This window comes from Setaria viridis, chromosome 2 (assembly GCF_005286985.2).
Source record: "Setaria viridis chromosome 2, Setaria_viridis_v4.0, whole genome shotgun sequence".
Taxonomy (NCBI): Eukaryota; Viridiplantae; Streptophyta; class Magnoliopsida; order Poales; family Poaceae; genus Setaria; species Setaria viridis.
The window spans coordinates 37,976,841-37,993,819 of NC_048264.2; the positions used below are offsets into that span (position 1 = coordinate 37,976,841).

Below are 16,979 nucleotides of genomic sequence, written 5' to 3' on the forward strand. Positions count from 1 at the left end.
GACCTCCTCGGGAGCACTAGGAGGAGCTCGTCCCCGCGCCCGCCGGCCACTGCCGCCCCTTCCCTACGCTCGTGCTCACCGGCCAGGAGCCGAAGGAGAAGAGGGGTCCGTCCCCGCGCCTGCCGGCCGTCGTGCCCCTTCCCTGCGCTCGTGCTCGCCAGTCAGGAGGGGTGCCGCCGAAGGAGAAAAAGAGCCCGTCCCTAGCCCCTTCCCTGTTGCATTGCCTGGCCTCGGCAGCAGAAGCACCGCCGGCCTCCTATTGCGCCGCCGCCGACAAGATGTGCCGCCGGGAGGAAAGGAGGGGGTCTGAAGATGGGCGTCGCCGAAGTACGGAGGGCGGCCGCCGGATCTGCGGGTGTCCGCCACCGGTCCCGCAAGGATGCCCACCGCCACGCTGCCCAGAAGACAGAGGGAGAGAAGGGGGCCGCCGGAGATGGAAGAGGAGCGCCGCCGGAGCTCGGTTGAGGGGGCTGCCAGAGAGGGCTGCGGGGCGCCACCGCGCCTCTGTGTTCTATCGGGAACGAGAGGGAGGACCGAGAGGAGATCGAGGAAAAGAAAACGAATCGGTACCTCATAACCAGTGGCAGGTGGGTAATTTCTTTGAAATTACCGTTCCACAGCCGGAGGAAGCAGGGCTGAGCGGCTGTGGATTTTGTACTGAGGAGGAAGCTGCTTTTGCCCAAAGCACCTATGAGTTGGGTAGCCCTTTGGTTGGCTTTTGGCTTTTGAGAAGCAAAAGCAGCTCCCAAAAGCCCAACCAAAGGCACCCTAAAGACTGTTTTTCTTTAAGAAGCTTTCACTTGCTGAGCATTTGGCACGTCAACTGTCAAGTATCAATAAAAAGATTAGATTGTGTCACCATTCTAATAACTAGCACATGAAAGCAAAAAATGATGAAACCACAACAGAAATGCAACTGGGGTCAACATATTTAATTCAAGTTCAGTGCTAACCATTTATTTCATGTTGCCCTTGCTAATGATACAAATTACACCACAACCAGAACACAATGTAGCTTAGTAAATGAAATGTACATGGGTAGAGGTCTAGAGGAAGCATCCCGTGTTTGTGCATGCTACTCAGATCAAGCAAAGTCCAAAGGATACATTCTTTCACTGAGAGGTTCATGTCAGAAACACGCCTCTACATTATGAACTGCCATAGTCAAATAATGCAGAAGGAATATCGTGCCAACCATATCATGCATATTTCAAATGCAGGAACTAATAAAAAGCTTATAGAATTGAGATGCTAATCCCTGAATATGGAAGCACGAGGCAAGCCACTAATTGACTGCATATGTAACAGCAACCAACAACTCAAAAAACTAAGATATTAAACAGATTTGTTTAGTATATTTGTCTTTTGCTCCCTGCTTAGCCTTCTTCTATTGCCCATAATAATCTCTCACATTTGCTGAAGTCAAAACTCTTGCACAAGAAACAATACTACCGGTCCTGACCTAAGCAGTCAAGTGTGCGACATTCATGTCCCCACCATATATATATATCCTGGAAACCATCCCAAATATTACTAACCCTGAAATCTGAAGTCCATCCTTACAGTTCCAAGATTCACACTTTTCTTCCAAACCAGGATATCGGCAACACGTTTCAGCACCTCGTATTCCTGACAGGATAGAGTTGCTGACTTGCTGGTCAACCTTAAGGCAAAGGGACTCAACTTGGTTCTACAACCTTCCTGAAAACTACCTGTGACTATGCTGGTTTTTTTTAGTGCAACAATGTTTGCAGTCATTGTCCTAAACAACAGTTCACCAACTCATGAACAAGAAGAATGTAGTAACCAACTAACAATGCCTCGAGAAAAATCACATTTTCAACTTTGTTGTATACTGCATACACTAAAGCCCTGGACGTTACAAAATCTGACTATGTTTCAACTTTCATGATGGAGATGGTTTGATCTCTTTACTGATATATCAAATTAACTACATGAAAACAGTCCTGAAAAGCAAGAAATTGCAACAGAAACAAAATGGTATCAGAACACAACATTTTCACCACATGATGAAAAGTAAGACAGAATGAACTTTATCAGTTTTTTAAATGATAGTAAAAAAAGAGAGATGTATTCGATTTGAGACTGTTTCAGGTATAAGCTGAGTTGTATCCTAAGTTCCCAAAGCTAGATAAAAAAAAATGCTGCCTTTATGTGTCCCCTCTAAGTCTAGGCAGTATGCAAAGTGATTTATTGCAACAAATGAACCTTAGTGATATACGAAAATTTAATCCGAAGAGTGAAAAGAATTCAAAACACAACGATACAGGAGATGTAATTAAGACATCCAGCGAAGCATACACAGCTAGTAACAAAACAATAGCTGGCAACAAGCTACTAGAAGCAATAATAAAGTCCTTGACAAAATCATGGAAATCAAGGCACCGGCAACATAAGTATGATGACAAGCAGTGCTGAAATGCATTTCATTGCTAGATCTAAAATTGACAAACAATCAAGCTTTTCTGAATGGCCATTTTTTATCAACAAAAGCCATAGTAGCCAAACCAGGGGCATTGCTCAAATGAATAATATGCTTAATAATCATAGAAACAATACAGTGACAAGACGAAGTTTGTAACTAGTAATCATACATCAATTAACTTGTGAAATTTGAAGAAGCTAGGATACAAACACTAAGGTGTTGATCTCCTAGATCTCTTTGTCAAATCACAAGAACGCTAGCAGGATACACTGAACCTTAGTCGTCTTCCTCGTCACTCTCGTCGCTGAAGTAGCCTTTCCTCTTCTCCCTCCTCGCCGCCTTCGCCTTCCCATCCTCCTTCTCAGCAGCCTTCTCCTCCTCGCCCCTCGTATCCACCACCGACGCCCACCGGTCGTCCTCGAACGCCGTGGCGGCGGCCTCCTCGTCGTCGTCCGAGTGCCAGGCCACCCCTCCTCCCCCTCGACCACCGCCGCCGCCGCGGCGCGATTTCTTAGACGGCGCGGGCCTCTCGCGGGGCCCGAGCTGGTTGCGGGGGCACTCGTAGGAGAGGTGCCCCTCCTCGCCGCACTCGTAGCACCGCGACTTGTCGCGGTACACGCGGCGGCGGATGAACTCCGCGGCGCGGCCGTTGTCGGAGGCGATGGAGGCGGAGAGCGTCCGCCCGTTGAGCACCTTGCCGTGCATCTCGGCGGCCGCGGCAGCAGCGTCCTCGCGGCGGACGAAGAGGACGAAGGCGACCCCGCGGCTGCGGCGGGAGTCGCGGTCCTTGAGGATGGTGACGCGCGCGACGCGGCCGAAGCGGGAGAAGAGGAGGTGGAGGTCGGAGTTGGTGAGCGCGAAGTCCAGGTTGGATACGTACACCGTCGACTTGGACGGCGCGAGGCCACCGGAACCCCCGCCTCCGCCGCTGCCCCCACCCCGGGGCTTGCCGCCGCCTCCCCCGGAGGCACTCGAAGAGGCGGCGGCGGAGGGGAGCGGGTAGCGATAGAGGAAGCTGTCGTCGTCGCCGTCGGAGTCGGAGCCTCCTCGCCGCCGGCGAGACATTTTGCTTGTGCTTTTTTCCTGCCCAGTGTCCGGATGTCAGCCAGGCCTCGGAAGCCACTGTATTATGTTTTTCTCTGGGCCGAACGTGATTGGGCCGCGTACTAGTAGTATATGGGCCAAATTCTGCTACAAGGAAGCCCACTAGAGGCTTCCGCTGCAGTCATACAGGCTGCAAACTCACGTTTGGTAGTGTAGGCGATGAGCAGGGGAGAATCAATCATTTAACACGATGAAAGGAGGTTATCATGCATTGGAAAATATACCAGCATTGCACGGTTTTACAACGAGGGCAAACATCACAAAAGAAACACGAGCAACCAGTGTAAGATTACACTATGGCTATATCTCATGCCAGATGAAAAGGAAGTGAAGTTTTGAGGCACATACGTGCACTTCTCCCCTTCGAAGCACGAGTCTCTGTGATTTTTTTTCTTCTCCTCGAAATAACAGTACAGGAACACTGAATGAAACACCAGCCAATGTGAACGGTCGAGTCAAACGAGCATGCAAACCGGTGGCTCCTCTGATTCACAAATCCGCATGGAACTCCGCTCCCTCCCATTAACTTGCAGCTGACCAACGAACGAAGCAACAAGTGGCGCGCACTCCCCAGTCAACAACACCTGATGCATCTATTTAAACGACCCAAGTCACCGGCAGTCTAGACTGTGATCGCCGCCAACGGCGAACAGCATCACAGAAGGGAGTCAGGACTCTACCATGGGGACGGTGTGGGGCTTCACCTTCTCATTCCTCTGTTGCTGGTTCTTTTCGTCAGGAGTGACAGATGGATTTGGTTCTTCAATCCACAGGAGGGGGCCAGGCGATTCACGCTCCAGGTCGAGATGCAGTGCCGCTGCATTGGCTGCGTCAAGAAAGTCGAGAAGGCCATGGCGTCCATCGGGAGTCTCAGGGGTACACCGATGCTGACTGTTGATCTCCTTTTCTTTCTCTGTGTAGACCCCGTTGGCCATTCTTGAGACATTTCGCTTTATCGTGCCATAGGAATTGAAACTTCGGTAGGGGATGTTGACACTGGGGTTGTCACGGTGGTTGGGAAGGTGGATCCAACAGAGATCTGCCACTGGCTGAAGAAGAAGACAAAGAAGAGTGTCAAAGTTGTGCATCCTGATCCAGCAGTTGAGAATCACAACCAGGTACTTCAAGTTTCCAGATGAATGTCTTTTGATATACTTCGATTTTCACTGGAAACTGTAATGGGGGATAATGCACAGTTGTGAGTTATGACATGGATTTGCAAAAGACAAACACCAGATTAGACTGAAACCCCGATACCCCATGTTGAGGACAAACACTGAATCTGAACAGTTAGTCATATTTTAGCAGTCCAGGGAGTTAACAGAGGTTCTATGTTCATGGTTCCACCATGATTTCAATAACTGAAACTAACACTCTACTTTGTTCTGTTTGTTGCAGAAAATGGTAGTGGTACTAGGAAGCAGTTCAAAAACTTGGCACACTACACCCTCAGCTCCACCATTACAAGATGACATGTTCTGGGCTCTTGCGCCACCAGTAAGTCATCATGATCATAAGAGCCTACAGTTGATCGAGGAGAGGATCAGGGACCTCGAGAAGGTCAGGGATGAGCTGAAGATAAAGAACCTGGAGAACGAGTTGATTGCAGCTAAGAGTGAGCTCAAACAGTCAAGGGAAGTGATCAACAGCAGTAAGAAGGCTCTGCTGGATAGTGCTTTTAATCAGCTCAAAGCGTATAAGAACCTGGAGGCACTCAGTCTGACACTATATGACTAACAAGTAGCAAGTAAAATTATGCAGCCATTCTATTCTGTGAGCGTTCTGCTAATTGCCACCGTAGCATCATGTTTTGTGAAAGTGCTCTGTGGTTTAATTGTGTCTTGCTACCAGGCAAGTAAAATTTATCAGTTCTTGGAGTCTTATGTATCTATCAGACCTGTGTCACCTTGTTCGAACTACCAAAACACCATTGGATGTAAATTTCCATCCCACTAGGGCAATTACCCTGCTTGGTATTTTGCTGAAATTGCTCGTTCATTTCCCCCTTGTTTGCATAATATATATAGGTGGTTAAATTAAGTAACTGAGAGGTGATATCAAAGTGGCAATTCACACAGAAGTTGCAGTAGTGATCTTGTCACAGCCACACAAAGGATTACCAAACTTCAATTGAGCATCATACTGGCATACACATTGAGGTTGAGGAGCTGGGAGCAAGCATGCAGACTAATTAAAGAGCAAAGCCAGAGGGTTCGAGGAACAAACTGGTGAGCTGATGATTGCTTCAGACATGCCTCCTGTGGTCGCCATCGTCATCGATGTGGAGGTTGACGCCGTGGTTCCGCAGCGCGTTGAGGATGGCCCAGACCTTGGTCTGGTTCTTGAACCCCTTCTTGGCGACCTCCTTCGCGGCGTCGGCGTGTATGGGCTCCCGGGCCAGGCCGTCCACCTTGAGGCGCATGGCGAGCACCTCCCCGACTGCGGCGGCCGCCTTTGCGTTGCAGGCGCGGCCGCACTCCAGCCCGTCCCGCAGCGGCCGCTCCGCGGTCGAGGCGGTCGTCACGATGCGGCCGCTCTGCCGGTCCACCACGTTCGCCGTCACGTACTTGAGGGAGATGAAGAGGCGCAGCACGTACCGCTTCGCGAGGGACATGGATCGGCGGCCTCCCCTCCCGGCTTGGCTCTCCAGGAACGGCGGGGGAAGCTGGAAGCGCGAGTGCGCGTGGAGCAGACGCACGCCAGTGGCTCGGTGGCGTTTCGTCGAACGGCTGGAGCGCGGGGCCGCGGACGGCGGGGAACGGCGCGTCGGATGAGCGCGTTGGGGGCGAGGTGACGGCGGCGGGGACGGAGCGGTGGCGAGGCGATCGTGGTGCGGGGAGGGAGGAGGCAGTGGGGTGGAGTTGGGCGATCGCTGCGGCGGCGCCGGAGGCGATTTGCTCCCAATCGACCGGCGGACCGACTCGCACGAAGATAAGAAGAAGAAGATCGGTGAGCCCATTAGGTAGCCGCAGCAGCAGAACAGCCGACTGAGGAGCCCATTTTTTTTTCCGGCCCGGCCTGTCCTGGTCGGCTTCTTACACGGCCCATAGTGTGGTCCCCGGATCGCCGCGGCGGTGACAGACAAGAACATCATCTGAGTCAGTAGAGTTTTTTATTGTTTCTAATCCTGTCACCGTAATCTTATGATTGTTCTGACATTATCAGCCTAATTATAAAAATCATGACGATTGATTTGCTCGAGGACTTGATCCCTCAAAAATGTGTCAACCAAGCTGAAGAATCTGTTTGGTTATTATCCTCACATCAGTAATTCAGCATGACAAAAATGATTGTGCAAATGGAGAGCTGATCCATTCATACAGAATATAGGTCTTCAGCAGGGAATTGAAGCAGTAAGGAGCGAAAGAAATTACGTTGCTCTTGCAAATATAGCGAGTCACAAAGTCTGACTGAAACAGTGAAACTGAACACATCTTCCTTCTACTCCCCGATCCGTAGTGGCTAGCCAACAGTAGGCGCGGATCAGTAACCAGGCGCCGGCTTGGCCTTCTTCTGCCTCAGCCGGTTGTACCAGCACCTGACGACGGGGTACCAGACGACCGGGTGCCTCCAGACGGTGACGGCGGCCGCGAAGAAGCCGACCGAGGCGGTCTGCTAGCACAGTGCCTGGTACAGCGGCGTGATGGAGGGGGTGACCAAGCCCAGGAGCACGAGCGCCAGAAAAGCGCCGATGTTGGCGAGCGCGGCTCTGTGCTCGTCGGATCGCACCATCTCCGTCCCGGTGCGGTGGCGCAGGGAAGTGAGAGATGGCCGGGAAGTTCAGGGGAGCGGCGTGGGGCCGCCGCAGCGGGGGAGGGAGGGAGATTGGAGTGTTAGAATAAGTCGTCAGTACTGATAGTATTGGACTTGGATAGATTGAGAGTCAGAGATATATGTAACAATATCAAGTCGTAGTTGGTTTGGTCAGTTGATTTGAGATAGAGTTCTTGGTAGCCAAGTAACAAGTTGTATCTCGACCGAACCATATCACAAACGACTTGCTCGTGTATATCTAATATATAAACACCTAGCCGTGCAATGTCGGGATAGGTAACCATGTTCTACCACTTTTACATCTACAATCCTCCAAGTCAAGCAATGGTGTCGTTTTCTTCCACGCCGGCACAACTTGGACCACCCATATCTAAGATGCTCACGAGAGATAACTACATCATGTGGAAAGCCCAATTCCTCTCTGCCGTATGCGGCGCCCAGTACATGGGGATCCTAGATGGAACTGTTGGTGAGCCGCCCAAAACCCTTGAGGTGGCCAAAGTTGAAGAAGGAACTTGTGCCAAACCCCACGTATGATTCGTGGGTGGCCAAAGACCAGCAACTGCTGAGCTACTTGCTCAATTCCATCACCAAGGACGTGTTGGCGCAAGTGGCAACGGTCACAACCTCGGCAGAAGCTTGGCAAGCGCTGCAAATCATGTTTGCAGCACACTCCAGAGCTTGCGTGACGAATCTTCGCATGCAACTCGCTAGTCTCAAGAAGGGTAGCATGGCTACATCAACCTACTTCAACAAGATGCGCGCCATCAAGGATGAGCTCGCTGCAGTAGGGACAATCAACAAGATGTTGAGGTTGTATCGCATATTCTCGATGGTCTTGATTTTGAATACAACTCGTTTGTGTCCTCAATGCTTGGGCGAGTTGAGCCCATCTCGCTCTCCGAGCTTTATTCTCAGTTGATGGCCTATGAGCTTCGCCTCGAGATGTATCAAGATGCAGGGCAGTATCAGTCCTCGGCTAACTTAGCTAGTCGCGGGCAAGGAAGCTACCGTGGCCGCGGGAACAAGAACAATCGAGGGCGTGGCGGCGGTGGCCGTGGCCCTCCAAATCGCAACAACAGCAACGGTGGGAACCAACACAAGCAAGGAGGATAGAGCGGCAAGCCCGTCCGTCAGATTTGTAAGAAGGTGGGGCATGAGGCTCCAAGATGCTGGTATAGGTATGATGAAGATGATGGTCAACAACAAAACAACAAGATGGCAGGCGCGGCATCAACTGGTTATGGCTGTGACACAAATTAGTATGTTGACAGTGGGCATCAGACCATATAACTGGAGAACTTGACAAGCTAACTGTCAAAGACAAGTATAATGGGCATGATCAAGTTCATACTATAAATGGTGCAGGTATGAAAATTAGTAATATTGGTCATTCAACTTTACATACCCCTGTTAGAGATTTACATCTAAAAGATATTCTTCATGTTCCAAGTATCCATAAAAATCTTATATCTATCTATCGCCTAGCTTCCGATAAAAATACCTTCCTTAAGTTTCACCCAAATTCTTTCTTATCAAGGATTAGGAAACGAAGAACATTCTGCACCAAGGTGATGTCAAGGTGGCTTGAATTCCCTCAAGTCACATACATCAAGAGGAGGTCCCGTCAAACAAGTTTATGGACTCAATAAACCGTCCACCTTTGAGCAGATTAGGTCATCCTTCTTTTCCCAAAGTTGAGCGCGTTCTTAGCAAGAATAATCTTCCATGTGTTAGTGATAAAAGTTCTGAGTCAGTGTGTGATTCATATCAGATGGCCAAGAGCCACCAATTACCTTATTCAAGTTCACATAATGCATCTAATGCTCCTCTTGATATAATATATTCCAATGTTTGGGCCCTACACCCAAGTTTGTTGGTCGCTATACCTATTATGTGAGTTTTATTGATGATTACAGTAAATACACTTGGCTTTATCTTCTTAAAAAGAAATCTGATATTTTCCAAATCTTTCAGAACTTCCAAAATTTAGTTGAGCGACAGTTCAATAAAAAGATCCTCTCTATGCAAAGTGATTGGGGGAGAATATGAAAAGCTAAACTCCTTCTTTCAGCGGCTTGGGATCACACATCGAGTCTCTTGCCCTCACGCTCATCAACAAAATGGGGCTGCCGAGAAAAAACATCACTACATTGTAGAGGTTGGTCTTGCTCTATTGGCTAATGCTTCAATGCCCTTGAAATTTTGGGACCAAGCGTTCCTGACTGCTAGCTATCTTATAAATATTCTGCCTAGCAAGGTTATTGATTATGATACTCCTGTTAGCCGCTTGCTTCATGAACAACCCAACTACAACTCCCTGCGCATATTTGGTTGGGCCTGTTGGCCCAACCTAAGACCCAATAATTCTCACAAACTTTCGTTTGCTCTATATAATGTGCTTTTCGTAGCTACAGTGTCTTGCACAAAGGGTTCAAATGCCTGGATATCTCAACCAGGTGCGTCTACATCTCCCACGATGTTGTCTTTAATGAGTCATAATTTCCCTTTGCTCACTTACATCCTAATGCCGGAGCCCTTCTTCGTCGTGAAATTGTTCTTCTTCCTGATGATCTTCGCAATCTAGGGGATGTAGGTTGTCTTGATCATATTACTAATCCTACTAACTATGTTGACAATGAAGAATTGCATGAAAATTTAGAGTCTAACTCAACACTAGATGGGCACTGGGAGCTTCGGAACGCAGCCGCACGGGATGCAGACGATCCGGACACGCGATCCTAGGTGCATTCGCTGCACCTGGTGGGAGTATCCGGTGCGGATCCTAGTGCTGATCCAACTGCCCCGACAGCAGATGCGTCCGAGGTTGCCGGAACCAGCGCTGCGTCGCCATGTGGGGGGGGGGGGGACAGCAGCCGACAGCGCCCCACCGCATCGATAGCGCCTACATCGCATGTTCCCACGGCCATTCAAGAGGATTCGTTGCCTTTGTCTGGATCTTCTGCACCAACACTAGGATCATCTGTGGTTTCCAATACACAGGCATCTAGTGACCATATGACCCCCCCAGGTGGCGCACAAGGCTTCAAAGTGGCATAGTTAAGCCTAAAAAGTTCCATGATGGCACTATACGGTATGGAAACTACTATTCTACTAGTGAACCACAAAGTTTACAAGAAGCTATTGATGATCCAAGACGGAAGCAAGCTATGAATGATGAGTTTGTTGCATTGCTCAAGAACCATACATGGCATTTAGTTCCAGAGAAGAAAGGCAAGAATATAATTGATTGCAAATGGTTGTATAAAGTCAAGAGAAAGACACATGGGACTGTTGATAGATACAAGGCTCGTCTAGTAGCAAAGGGATTTAGACAAAGATATAGAATTGATTATGAAGATACCTTTAGCTCAATGGTCAAAATTGCTATAGTAAGACTTCTTCTCTCGGTTGCAGTTTCCAGAGGGTGGTGCTTGAGACAGCTAGATGTATAGAACACGTTTCTACATGGTGTTCTGGAAGAAGAGGTGTACATGAGACAACCTCCTGGTTTTGAACAAGCTGGTGCTTCACATCTTGTATGTAAGTTGGATAAAACTATGTATGGTCTGAAACAAGCTCCTTAGGCCTGGTATGCTAAGCTAAGCTCTAAACTTCTAAATCTTTGTTTTCAAGCATCTAAATTAGATAATTCTCTATTTATTTATCACAAGTCTCAAGTCATAATCTATATGTTAATTTATGTTGATGACATTATTGTAATAAGCTCCTCTAGTGAAGCGGTGGCAGCTTTGTTACTTGACCTTAAGAAAGATTTTGCATTAAAGGATTTGGGAGATCTTCATTATTTCCTTGGAATAGAAGTGCAGCGACACAAGAATAACCTTCTTCTCACACAAGAAAAGTATGCAAAGAACATTCTAGCTCATGCAGGTATGACAAGTTGTAAACCATCGCCAACTCCACTATCTACAAGTGAGAAGCTTTCAAGGTTTGAAGGAGAACCACTCAGTCAAGATGATAGTACTCGTTATAGAAGTATTGTGGGGGCACTTCAATACCTTACTCTCACTAGACCGGATCTAGCCTTTGTGGTAAATACAATGTGTCACTTCTTGCATGCTCCTACAACAATGCACTAGACGGCAGTTAAAGAATTCTTCGATACATAAAGTTTACTAGTGATATTGGACTAAACATTCAACTTTCTAACTCTACCCTCATCAGTGCCTTCTTAGATGCAGATTGAGCTGGAAGTATAGATGACATGAAGTCCACTGGAGGCTTTGCTGTGTACTTTGGTCCTAACCTTATTTCCTGGAGTGCTAGGAAGTAGGCTACTGTCTCAAGGTCAAGCACTGAAGCTGAATACAAAGCAATGGCCGATGCTACTGCTGAGATAATATGGTTGGAGTCTTTACTACTAGAACTTGGTGTTCAAATAGAATGGTCGTCTTGTTTATGGTGTGATAATTTGGGAGCCACCTATCTATATGCAAATCCGGTGTTCCTAGGGTCGGCCCTTGGGGGGGGGGGGGCAAAGGGCGGCTGCCTTGGGCCCCCAAATCCGAGGGGCCCCACCCCAAGTGTCAGGTGGCATGACGTCTCACGTCTGGTATCAGGTGCCTTTAGCCTTTAGGCTGGCCTAAAGGGCAACGCAATTAAAGATCGCCAGAGACCGAGACGCCAGGCTAAAATGCAGCCGCAGTGATTAGATCGCACATTAGCACTCGAGTACCCAGCGCCGCCGCCGCGCGTGCACTCGAGTACAGAGTACCACAACGCTACCCAGTGCTGCCGCCACGCGTGCTGCGCCCGCACTCCCACCACATGCGCGCGCGATCCCCATCGTGACTCGTGCCGTCGTGCGCATGTTGTTTCTGTTCCTATTCGACTGCGCTGGACGAGATCAGGCTATTACTGTTCGACTGCACAAGCACCTAGGTACGCTGCTTGATTGCCAATTCCCCGATTCTTCATACCATTAATTACTAATTCACTATCATAAGTTATTTAATCTCAACTGATTTATAACTATTGTGTATTTATAATAATTTCAGCACTGTGAGATGTCATGTCGTCTAGGGAATATGAATCAGGCTACAAGAAAAGAAAAAGGAAAAGACGTGTGGATGAGTTGATAGAATCGCAGAGAGGAGCTACGGATAAATTTTGCAAGAGTTATCAGGGCCCTGAGAATAATACGGGCGCTTCGACGAACCCAAATGAGTTGGCAATAGTTGTTGCGGATGAACCAACTAATGGGAATTAGGAAGAAAATGTTAATATCAACATCGATGATAACAATGTAAGTGACTCTGAGAACACAGTAAATGCATCAAGTGTATATCAATGTTGATGAGGAACCAATTTACGCTTCAGATATTTATGATCCAAGAAATTAGGATAATCTTGATAATAAAGTAAGAGACATATTAGTCAAGAAAGGGCCTATAAGAGAGGAAAATATCAAATTTCCTCTAGATGCTGCCTCAAGATATTTTTCATATGCTCATTATTCTAGAAAATTAAGCAATGGAGAGGTACATGATAGAAAATGGTTAGTTTATTCGAAGCATGCTGACAAAATTTTTTATTTCTGCTATAAGATCTTCAAGTCTAACACTAGCAAGAGTTACCTTAGCAGGTGATGGGTTAAGAAATTGGAAGCATATCAGTGAGAAGCTTAGAGAACATGAAAATAGTGTTGAGCATATTAGTAACATGAACAGTTGGAATGAATTGAGAGCTAGACTACGGAAAAAGGAAACAATTGACAAAGAATTGCAGCCGCAAATCACAAAGGAGAAAGAACGGTTGAGGCAAGTTTTGTGAAGAATAATAGCCATTGTGAAATTTCTTGATAAACACAATTTGGCTTTCAGAGGAAGTAGTGAGCAGCTTTATAATGATAGTAATGGTAATTTCTTAGCTTGTGTTGAGATGATTGCAGAATTTGACTTGGTAATGCAAGACCACCTTAGACGTATTTAGAATAAAGAAATTTATTATCATTATCTCAGTCATAAAATTCAGAATGAGTTGATATCTCTTTTGGCTTCTGATATCACAAGTTCTATCATAAAGATTGTTAAAGAGGCTAAGTATTTCTCCGTTATCCTAGATTGTACCCCTGATGTTAGTCATCAAGAACAAATGACTTTATTAGTTCGATGTGTTAGTGTCTGATGGCAAGATAAAAATTGAGGAGTACTTTTTGGAGTTCTTGAAGGTGGATGACATATCTGGTTTGGGACTTTTTAATGTATTGCTTGAATCTATGGAGTCATTTGGTCTAAATATTAGTGACATAAGGGGTCAAGGCTATGACAATGGTTCTAATATGAAAGAAAAATACAAAGGGGTAAAAAAAATGGTTACTTGATATCAATCCAAGAGCATTGTATATGCCATGTGCATACTATAGTCTACATCTTACTCTTTGTGATATGGTAAAATCTAGTGGAAAAGTTGTTTCATTTTTTGGAATTGTTCAACGCATATATGTATTATTTGCTGGTTCTACGAAAAGGTGGAATATTTTGCTTAAACATGTTCCTAGTCTAACTGTGAAATCATTGTCCAATACTTGTTGGGAGAGTCGAATCAAAAGTGTTACAGCAATAAGATGTCAAGCTACTGAGTTAAGATCTGCTTTGTCTGAGTTATATCATGCTTCTGACATTGAACCTAAGGATAGAAGTGATGCAAAAAATTTATTTGATGCACTTGGCAGCTTTGAGTTTCTACTTTCTACTTGATATAGTTATCTGGCATGATATTTTATTTGTTGTAAATAAAGTAAGCAAGAAGTTGCAATCACCAACCATGTGCATTGACTCTACTTTGAAGCAAATACAAGGTATAACGCAATACTTTGAGAATTACAGAAATGAGGGGTTTTCTTCTAGTCTGATCATCGCCAAAGGTATTGCAACAGACATGGGTGTAGAGGCATCATTTCCAGAAAAATATCGTGCTACGAGGAAAAAATAGTTTGATGAAAGTAATTGCCAAGAAGAAATTCTTGAAGCTGAGAAGGCTTTTGAAGTTGAATATATTTTTATTTTGGTTGATATGGAGATCGCTTCTTTAAAGAACTCATGGTGTTTAAAGATATATTCGGATTTTTGATGAGCTCAAGCACTTTGAAGTCATTAAATGATAATGAACTTTAAGAATGTTGCACTAAATTTGCAGAAACTTTTTCTTTTGATGGTTCATCTGATGTTGAGGTATATGATCTTATTTCTGAATTAAAGATTATGAAATTCATTTTGCTAGATGGCGTAATGTTTGCTATGGAGATTTTTGAAAAGAAGCTTTTCAAAATTGAAGTTATTGAGGAACTATTTGAGGTCAACATGACTCAGGAGAGGTTAAATGGTTTGGCAACATTATGCGTCGAGAAGAAATTATTGGATGAGATTGACATCAACACTATCATAAGTGACTTTGCATCGAGGAATGTTAAAAGAAACTTTTAAGGTAATATATATAAATAATTTGATATGAATATTGCTTTTAGATATTAAGTATTTATTGGTAATATTTCATATATATTTATTATAATATTTATATGAAAGGGTCCCGAGTTTTACTTTCGCCCCGAGCCTCCCAAATCTTAGGACCGGCCCTAGGTGTTCCATGCAAGAGCAAAACATATCGAAATTGATTTTCATTTTATTTAGGAACGAGTAGCTAAGAAGCAACTCCGAGTACGGCTGATTCCTTTCAGAGATCAGTTGGCAGATGGTTTTACAAAAGCATTGCATGTCAAGAAGCTTGAAGACTTTAAGAGCAATCTAAACCTGAAGAGAAAGAGAAGTTTAGATTGAGGGATGCTGTTAGAATAAGTCGTCATCATATGAGTACTGATAGTATTGGACTTGGATAGATTGAGAATTAGAGATATCTATAACATGGTCGGTTGATTAGAGATAGAGTTCTTGATAGACAAGTTGTATCTCAACCGAACCATATCACAAACGACTTGCTCGTGTATATCTCTTAAGCAGCTTTGCCAATATATAAACACGCAGCTGTGGTAATGCTGGGATTTACATGGAGGAGTCGGGTACTCGGGTGGCGGTGGATGGTGATGTGGGTGCTCGCCGCGACGGCGGCGAGGAGCCGAGGAGTGCAAAAGCCAAAAGCAAAGAGTGGTGGAGGAGGTCGGGATTTTACCTGGACCGTAGCCCGTCACGTGTGTCGTCTGGAGTCTGTTGTGGTGGCCCAAACGTCTTGGTGCCAAACTGTCAAGCAGTGTAGGCCCAGCTGACATGGTCACACCGATCGGTGGCCGATTCCTGATCAGTTCCGTTGCCCCTAGCGCTAGAATCGCGGTCGCAGATCCTCGTGAACGCAGTGCGCGCCTGGTAAAGTACGCGTGCACGTTTGCTGCCATCGTGCTCGTGATACAATCGCTATTTGCCAAACACGTGCACATCGAGTCCGAGGAGACCTCGGCCTGCTGCCGGTGTCCTTGTCCGGGCGCGTCGTCGTCCCAAAGCCGAATCGAACAGCCGATCGAAACCGAGTCGGACAAACTCCAGCCAAGAGACGCAGATCGACTGGAGGACGATGATCCCATACACAGGCGACGCGAGGCGTGAGACCAACTCATCAAGGCTGACAAGGCGCTAGTAGCACAGAGTCGAGTTTCGGCGAGCTCCATCTCGGAAAGGCAGATCGCGGCGGCGGCGGAAGATTTTTAGGCGCGCACAGCACGTCAGGACCTGACCTGATCTCGGGCGCCCACTCGATGGCAACCATGAACGGCGAGGCGGAGGTCACCACGGAGGTGGCGGAGGAGGAGTTCAACCACACGCTGTCGTTCAAGGGGAACATGGCCGTGAGCTTCTGCGTGGCGTGCCTGGCCGGCCTCGCCATGTGCTCGGAGGTCGGCCCTGTCCTAGCCGCGTGCAGCGCCGGCCTGGCCGGCGCCGCCTCCTTCGGCTGGGGCGTGTATTTCGGCGGGGTGCCGCCGGAGTGCAACGATTACTGACGACAGCCGCAACAACGGCATGCACGCGTCCTCCTCGCCTACAGCTTTGCTCCTACGACGAGTTCTATAGGATCGGATGTGATAGCAGCTAGCTACTGTAGATGACTTTTGTTTTTTCAGTTTTGCAATTTCTACATGTTCTTGCCTCCGGTCTCGAAAGATGACGAATCATTGTTTTTTGTTCTTGCAAAGTGCAACGTGCTCTGCTTGCGTTTTGTTTTCCCTAAGATGCCGCCTGCGTTACTCAATTAGCCTTAAGCGCGGTACAAAATAAAAATCCACCTTTTAAAAACCGTTGCACGTGTTAACCGGTGACGTGGCGCCACCGGGGTTCTCTGACACGGATATATATAAGCTCGGCCGGATGACCGAGTATGCTTCTCGATTATGCCACCGTGTAACACGAGTCCAAGCCGAGGACGATCGACACGACTCGCGCGCTTACCCGTCGTGGGCCGTGGGTAGCTACGGAGTACATATCTCCAGACGAACCAAGCAAGGTCTAAAGCTCGTGCTTGCCCTAATGGAGGATGCCGAGGAGGCCTCGCGGTCGCGGCGCGCGTCGTCGTCGTCCACCAAGAGCGACGTCGCGATGAAGCTGCTGCTGGGCCTGGCGTGCCTGGTGGGCGCCTCCACCTCGTCCGCCGCCTCGCAGCGGAGGCGGCCCGCCGGGAGATCACGCCGCGG

The 16,979-nt window shown here is 47.2% G+C and overlaps 3 protein-coding genes and 1 non-coding gene across 6 annotated transcripts; 2 read left to right on the top strand and 2 right to left on the bottom strand.

Moving 5' to 3' along the window:
• Positions 1 to 60: 60 nt before the first annotated feature.
• LOC117844925 (uncharacterized) lies at positions 61 to 3,660 on the bottom strand. The gene is made up of 2 exons (XM_034725776.2): positions 2,722 to 3,660; positions 61 to 823 (listed from the first exon to the last, which is right to left on the bottom strand). The coding sequence occupies exon 1, from the start codon at positions 3,509 to 3,511 to the stop codon at positions 2,723 to 2,725; it is 789 nt and encodes a 262-aa protein (XP_034581667.1). The 5' UTR covers positions 3,512 to 3,660; the 3' UTR covers positions 61 to 823; position 2,722.
• A 71-nt stretch (positions 3,661 to 3,731) lies between these two features.
• On the bottom strand, positions 3,732 to 6,520 carry LOC117844927 (uncharacterized). Of its 3 annotated transcripts, XR_011897385.1 has the most exons (3): positions 5,777 to 6,513; positions 4,231 to 4,599; positions 3,732 to 4,143 (listed from the first exon to the last, which is right to left on the bottom strand). XR_011897385.1 is itself a non-coding variant. In XM_034725778.2 (2 exons), exon 1 carries the CDS (start codon positions 6,507 to 6,509, stop codon positions 5,796 to 5,798), a length of 714 nt encoding a protein of 237 aa, XP_034581669.1. In that variant the 5' UTR covers positions 6,510 to 6,520; the 3' UTR covers positions 3,732 to 4,723; positions 5,777 to 5,795. The 3 variants fall into 3 exon arrangements, 2 of the variants coding, with proteins under 2 accessions (XP_034581669.1, XP_034581668.1); XM_034725778.2 differs by having other exon boundaries at positions 3,732 to 4,723; positions 5,777 to 6,520; XM_034725777.2 differs by having other exon boundaries at positions 3,732 to 4,599.
• On the top strand, positions 3,741 to 5,565 carry LOC117844928 (uncharacterized). The gene is made up of 4 exons (XM_072291893.1): positions 3,741 to 3,833; positions 4,177 to 4,426; positions 4,517 to 4,668; positions 4,949 to 5,565. The coding sequence occupies exons 1-4, from the start codon at positions 3,741 to 3,743 to the stop codon at positions 5,285 to 5,287; spliced, it is 834 nt and encodes a 277-aa protein (XP_072147994.1). The 3' UTR covers positions 5,288 to 5,565.
• A 1,597-nt stretch (positions 6,521 to 8,117) lies between the features above and the next one.
• On the top strand, positions 8,118 to 8,258 carry LOC117846651 (small nucleolar RNA Z247). Its single transcript, XR_004638379.1, has one exon. It is a non-coding gene; the product is annotated as a small nucleolar RNA Z247 (small nucleolar RNA).
• The last annotated feature ends 8,721 nt before the right edge of the window (positions 8,259 to 16,979 follow it).

Coding starts and splice junctions, on each gene's coding strand:
- LOC117844925 (XM_034725776.2), bottom strand. CDS start 3,511: ATGTCTCGCCGGCGGCGAGGAGGCTCCGACTCCGACGGCGACGACGAC.
- LOC117844928 (XM_072291893.1), top strand. CDS start 3,741: ATGAAAGGAGGTTATCATGCATTGGAAAATATACCAGCATTGCACGGT. Junction 3,834..4,176: donor AAGAAACACGAGCAACCAGT/GTAAGATTACAC, acceptor CCGGCAGTCTAG/ACTGTGATCGCCGCCAACGG. Junction 4,669..4,948: donor CAGTTGAGAATCACAACCAG/GTACTTCAAGTT, acceptor TGTTTGTTGCAG/AAAATGGTAGTGGTACTAGG.
- LOC117844927 (XM_034725778.2), bottom strand. CDS start 6,509: ATGGGCTCACCGATCTTCTTCTTCTTATCTTCGTGCGAGTCGGTCCGC.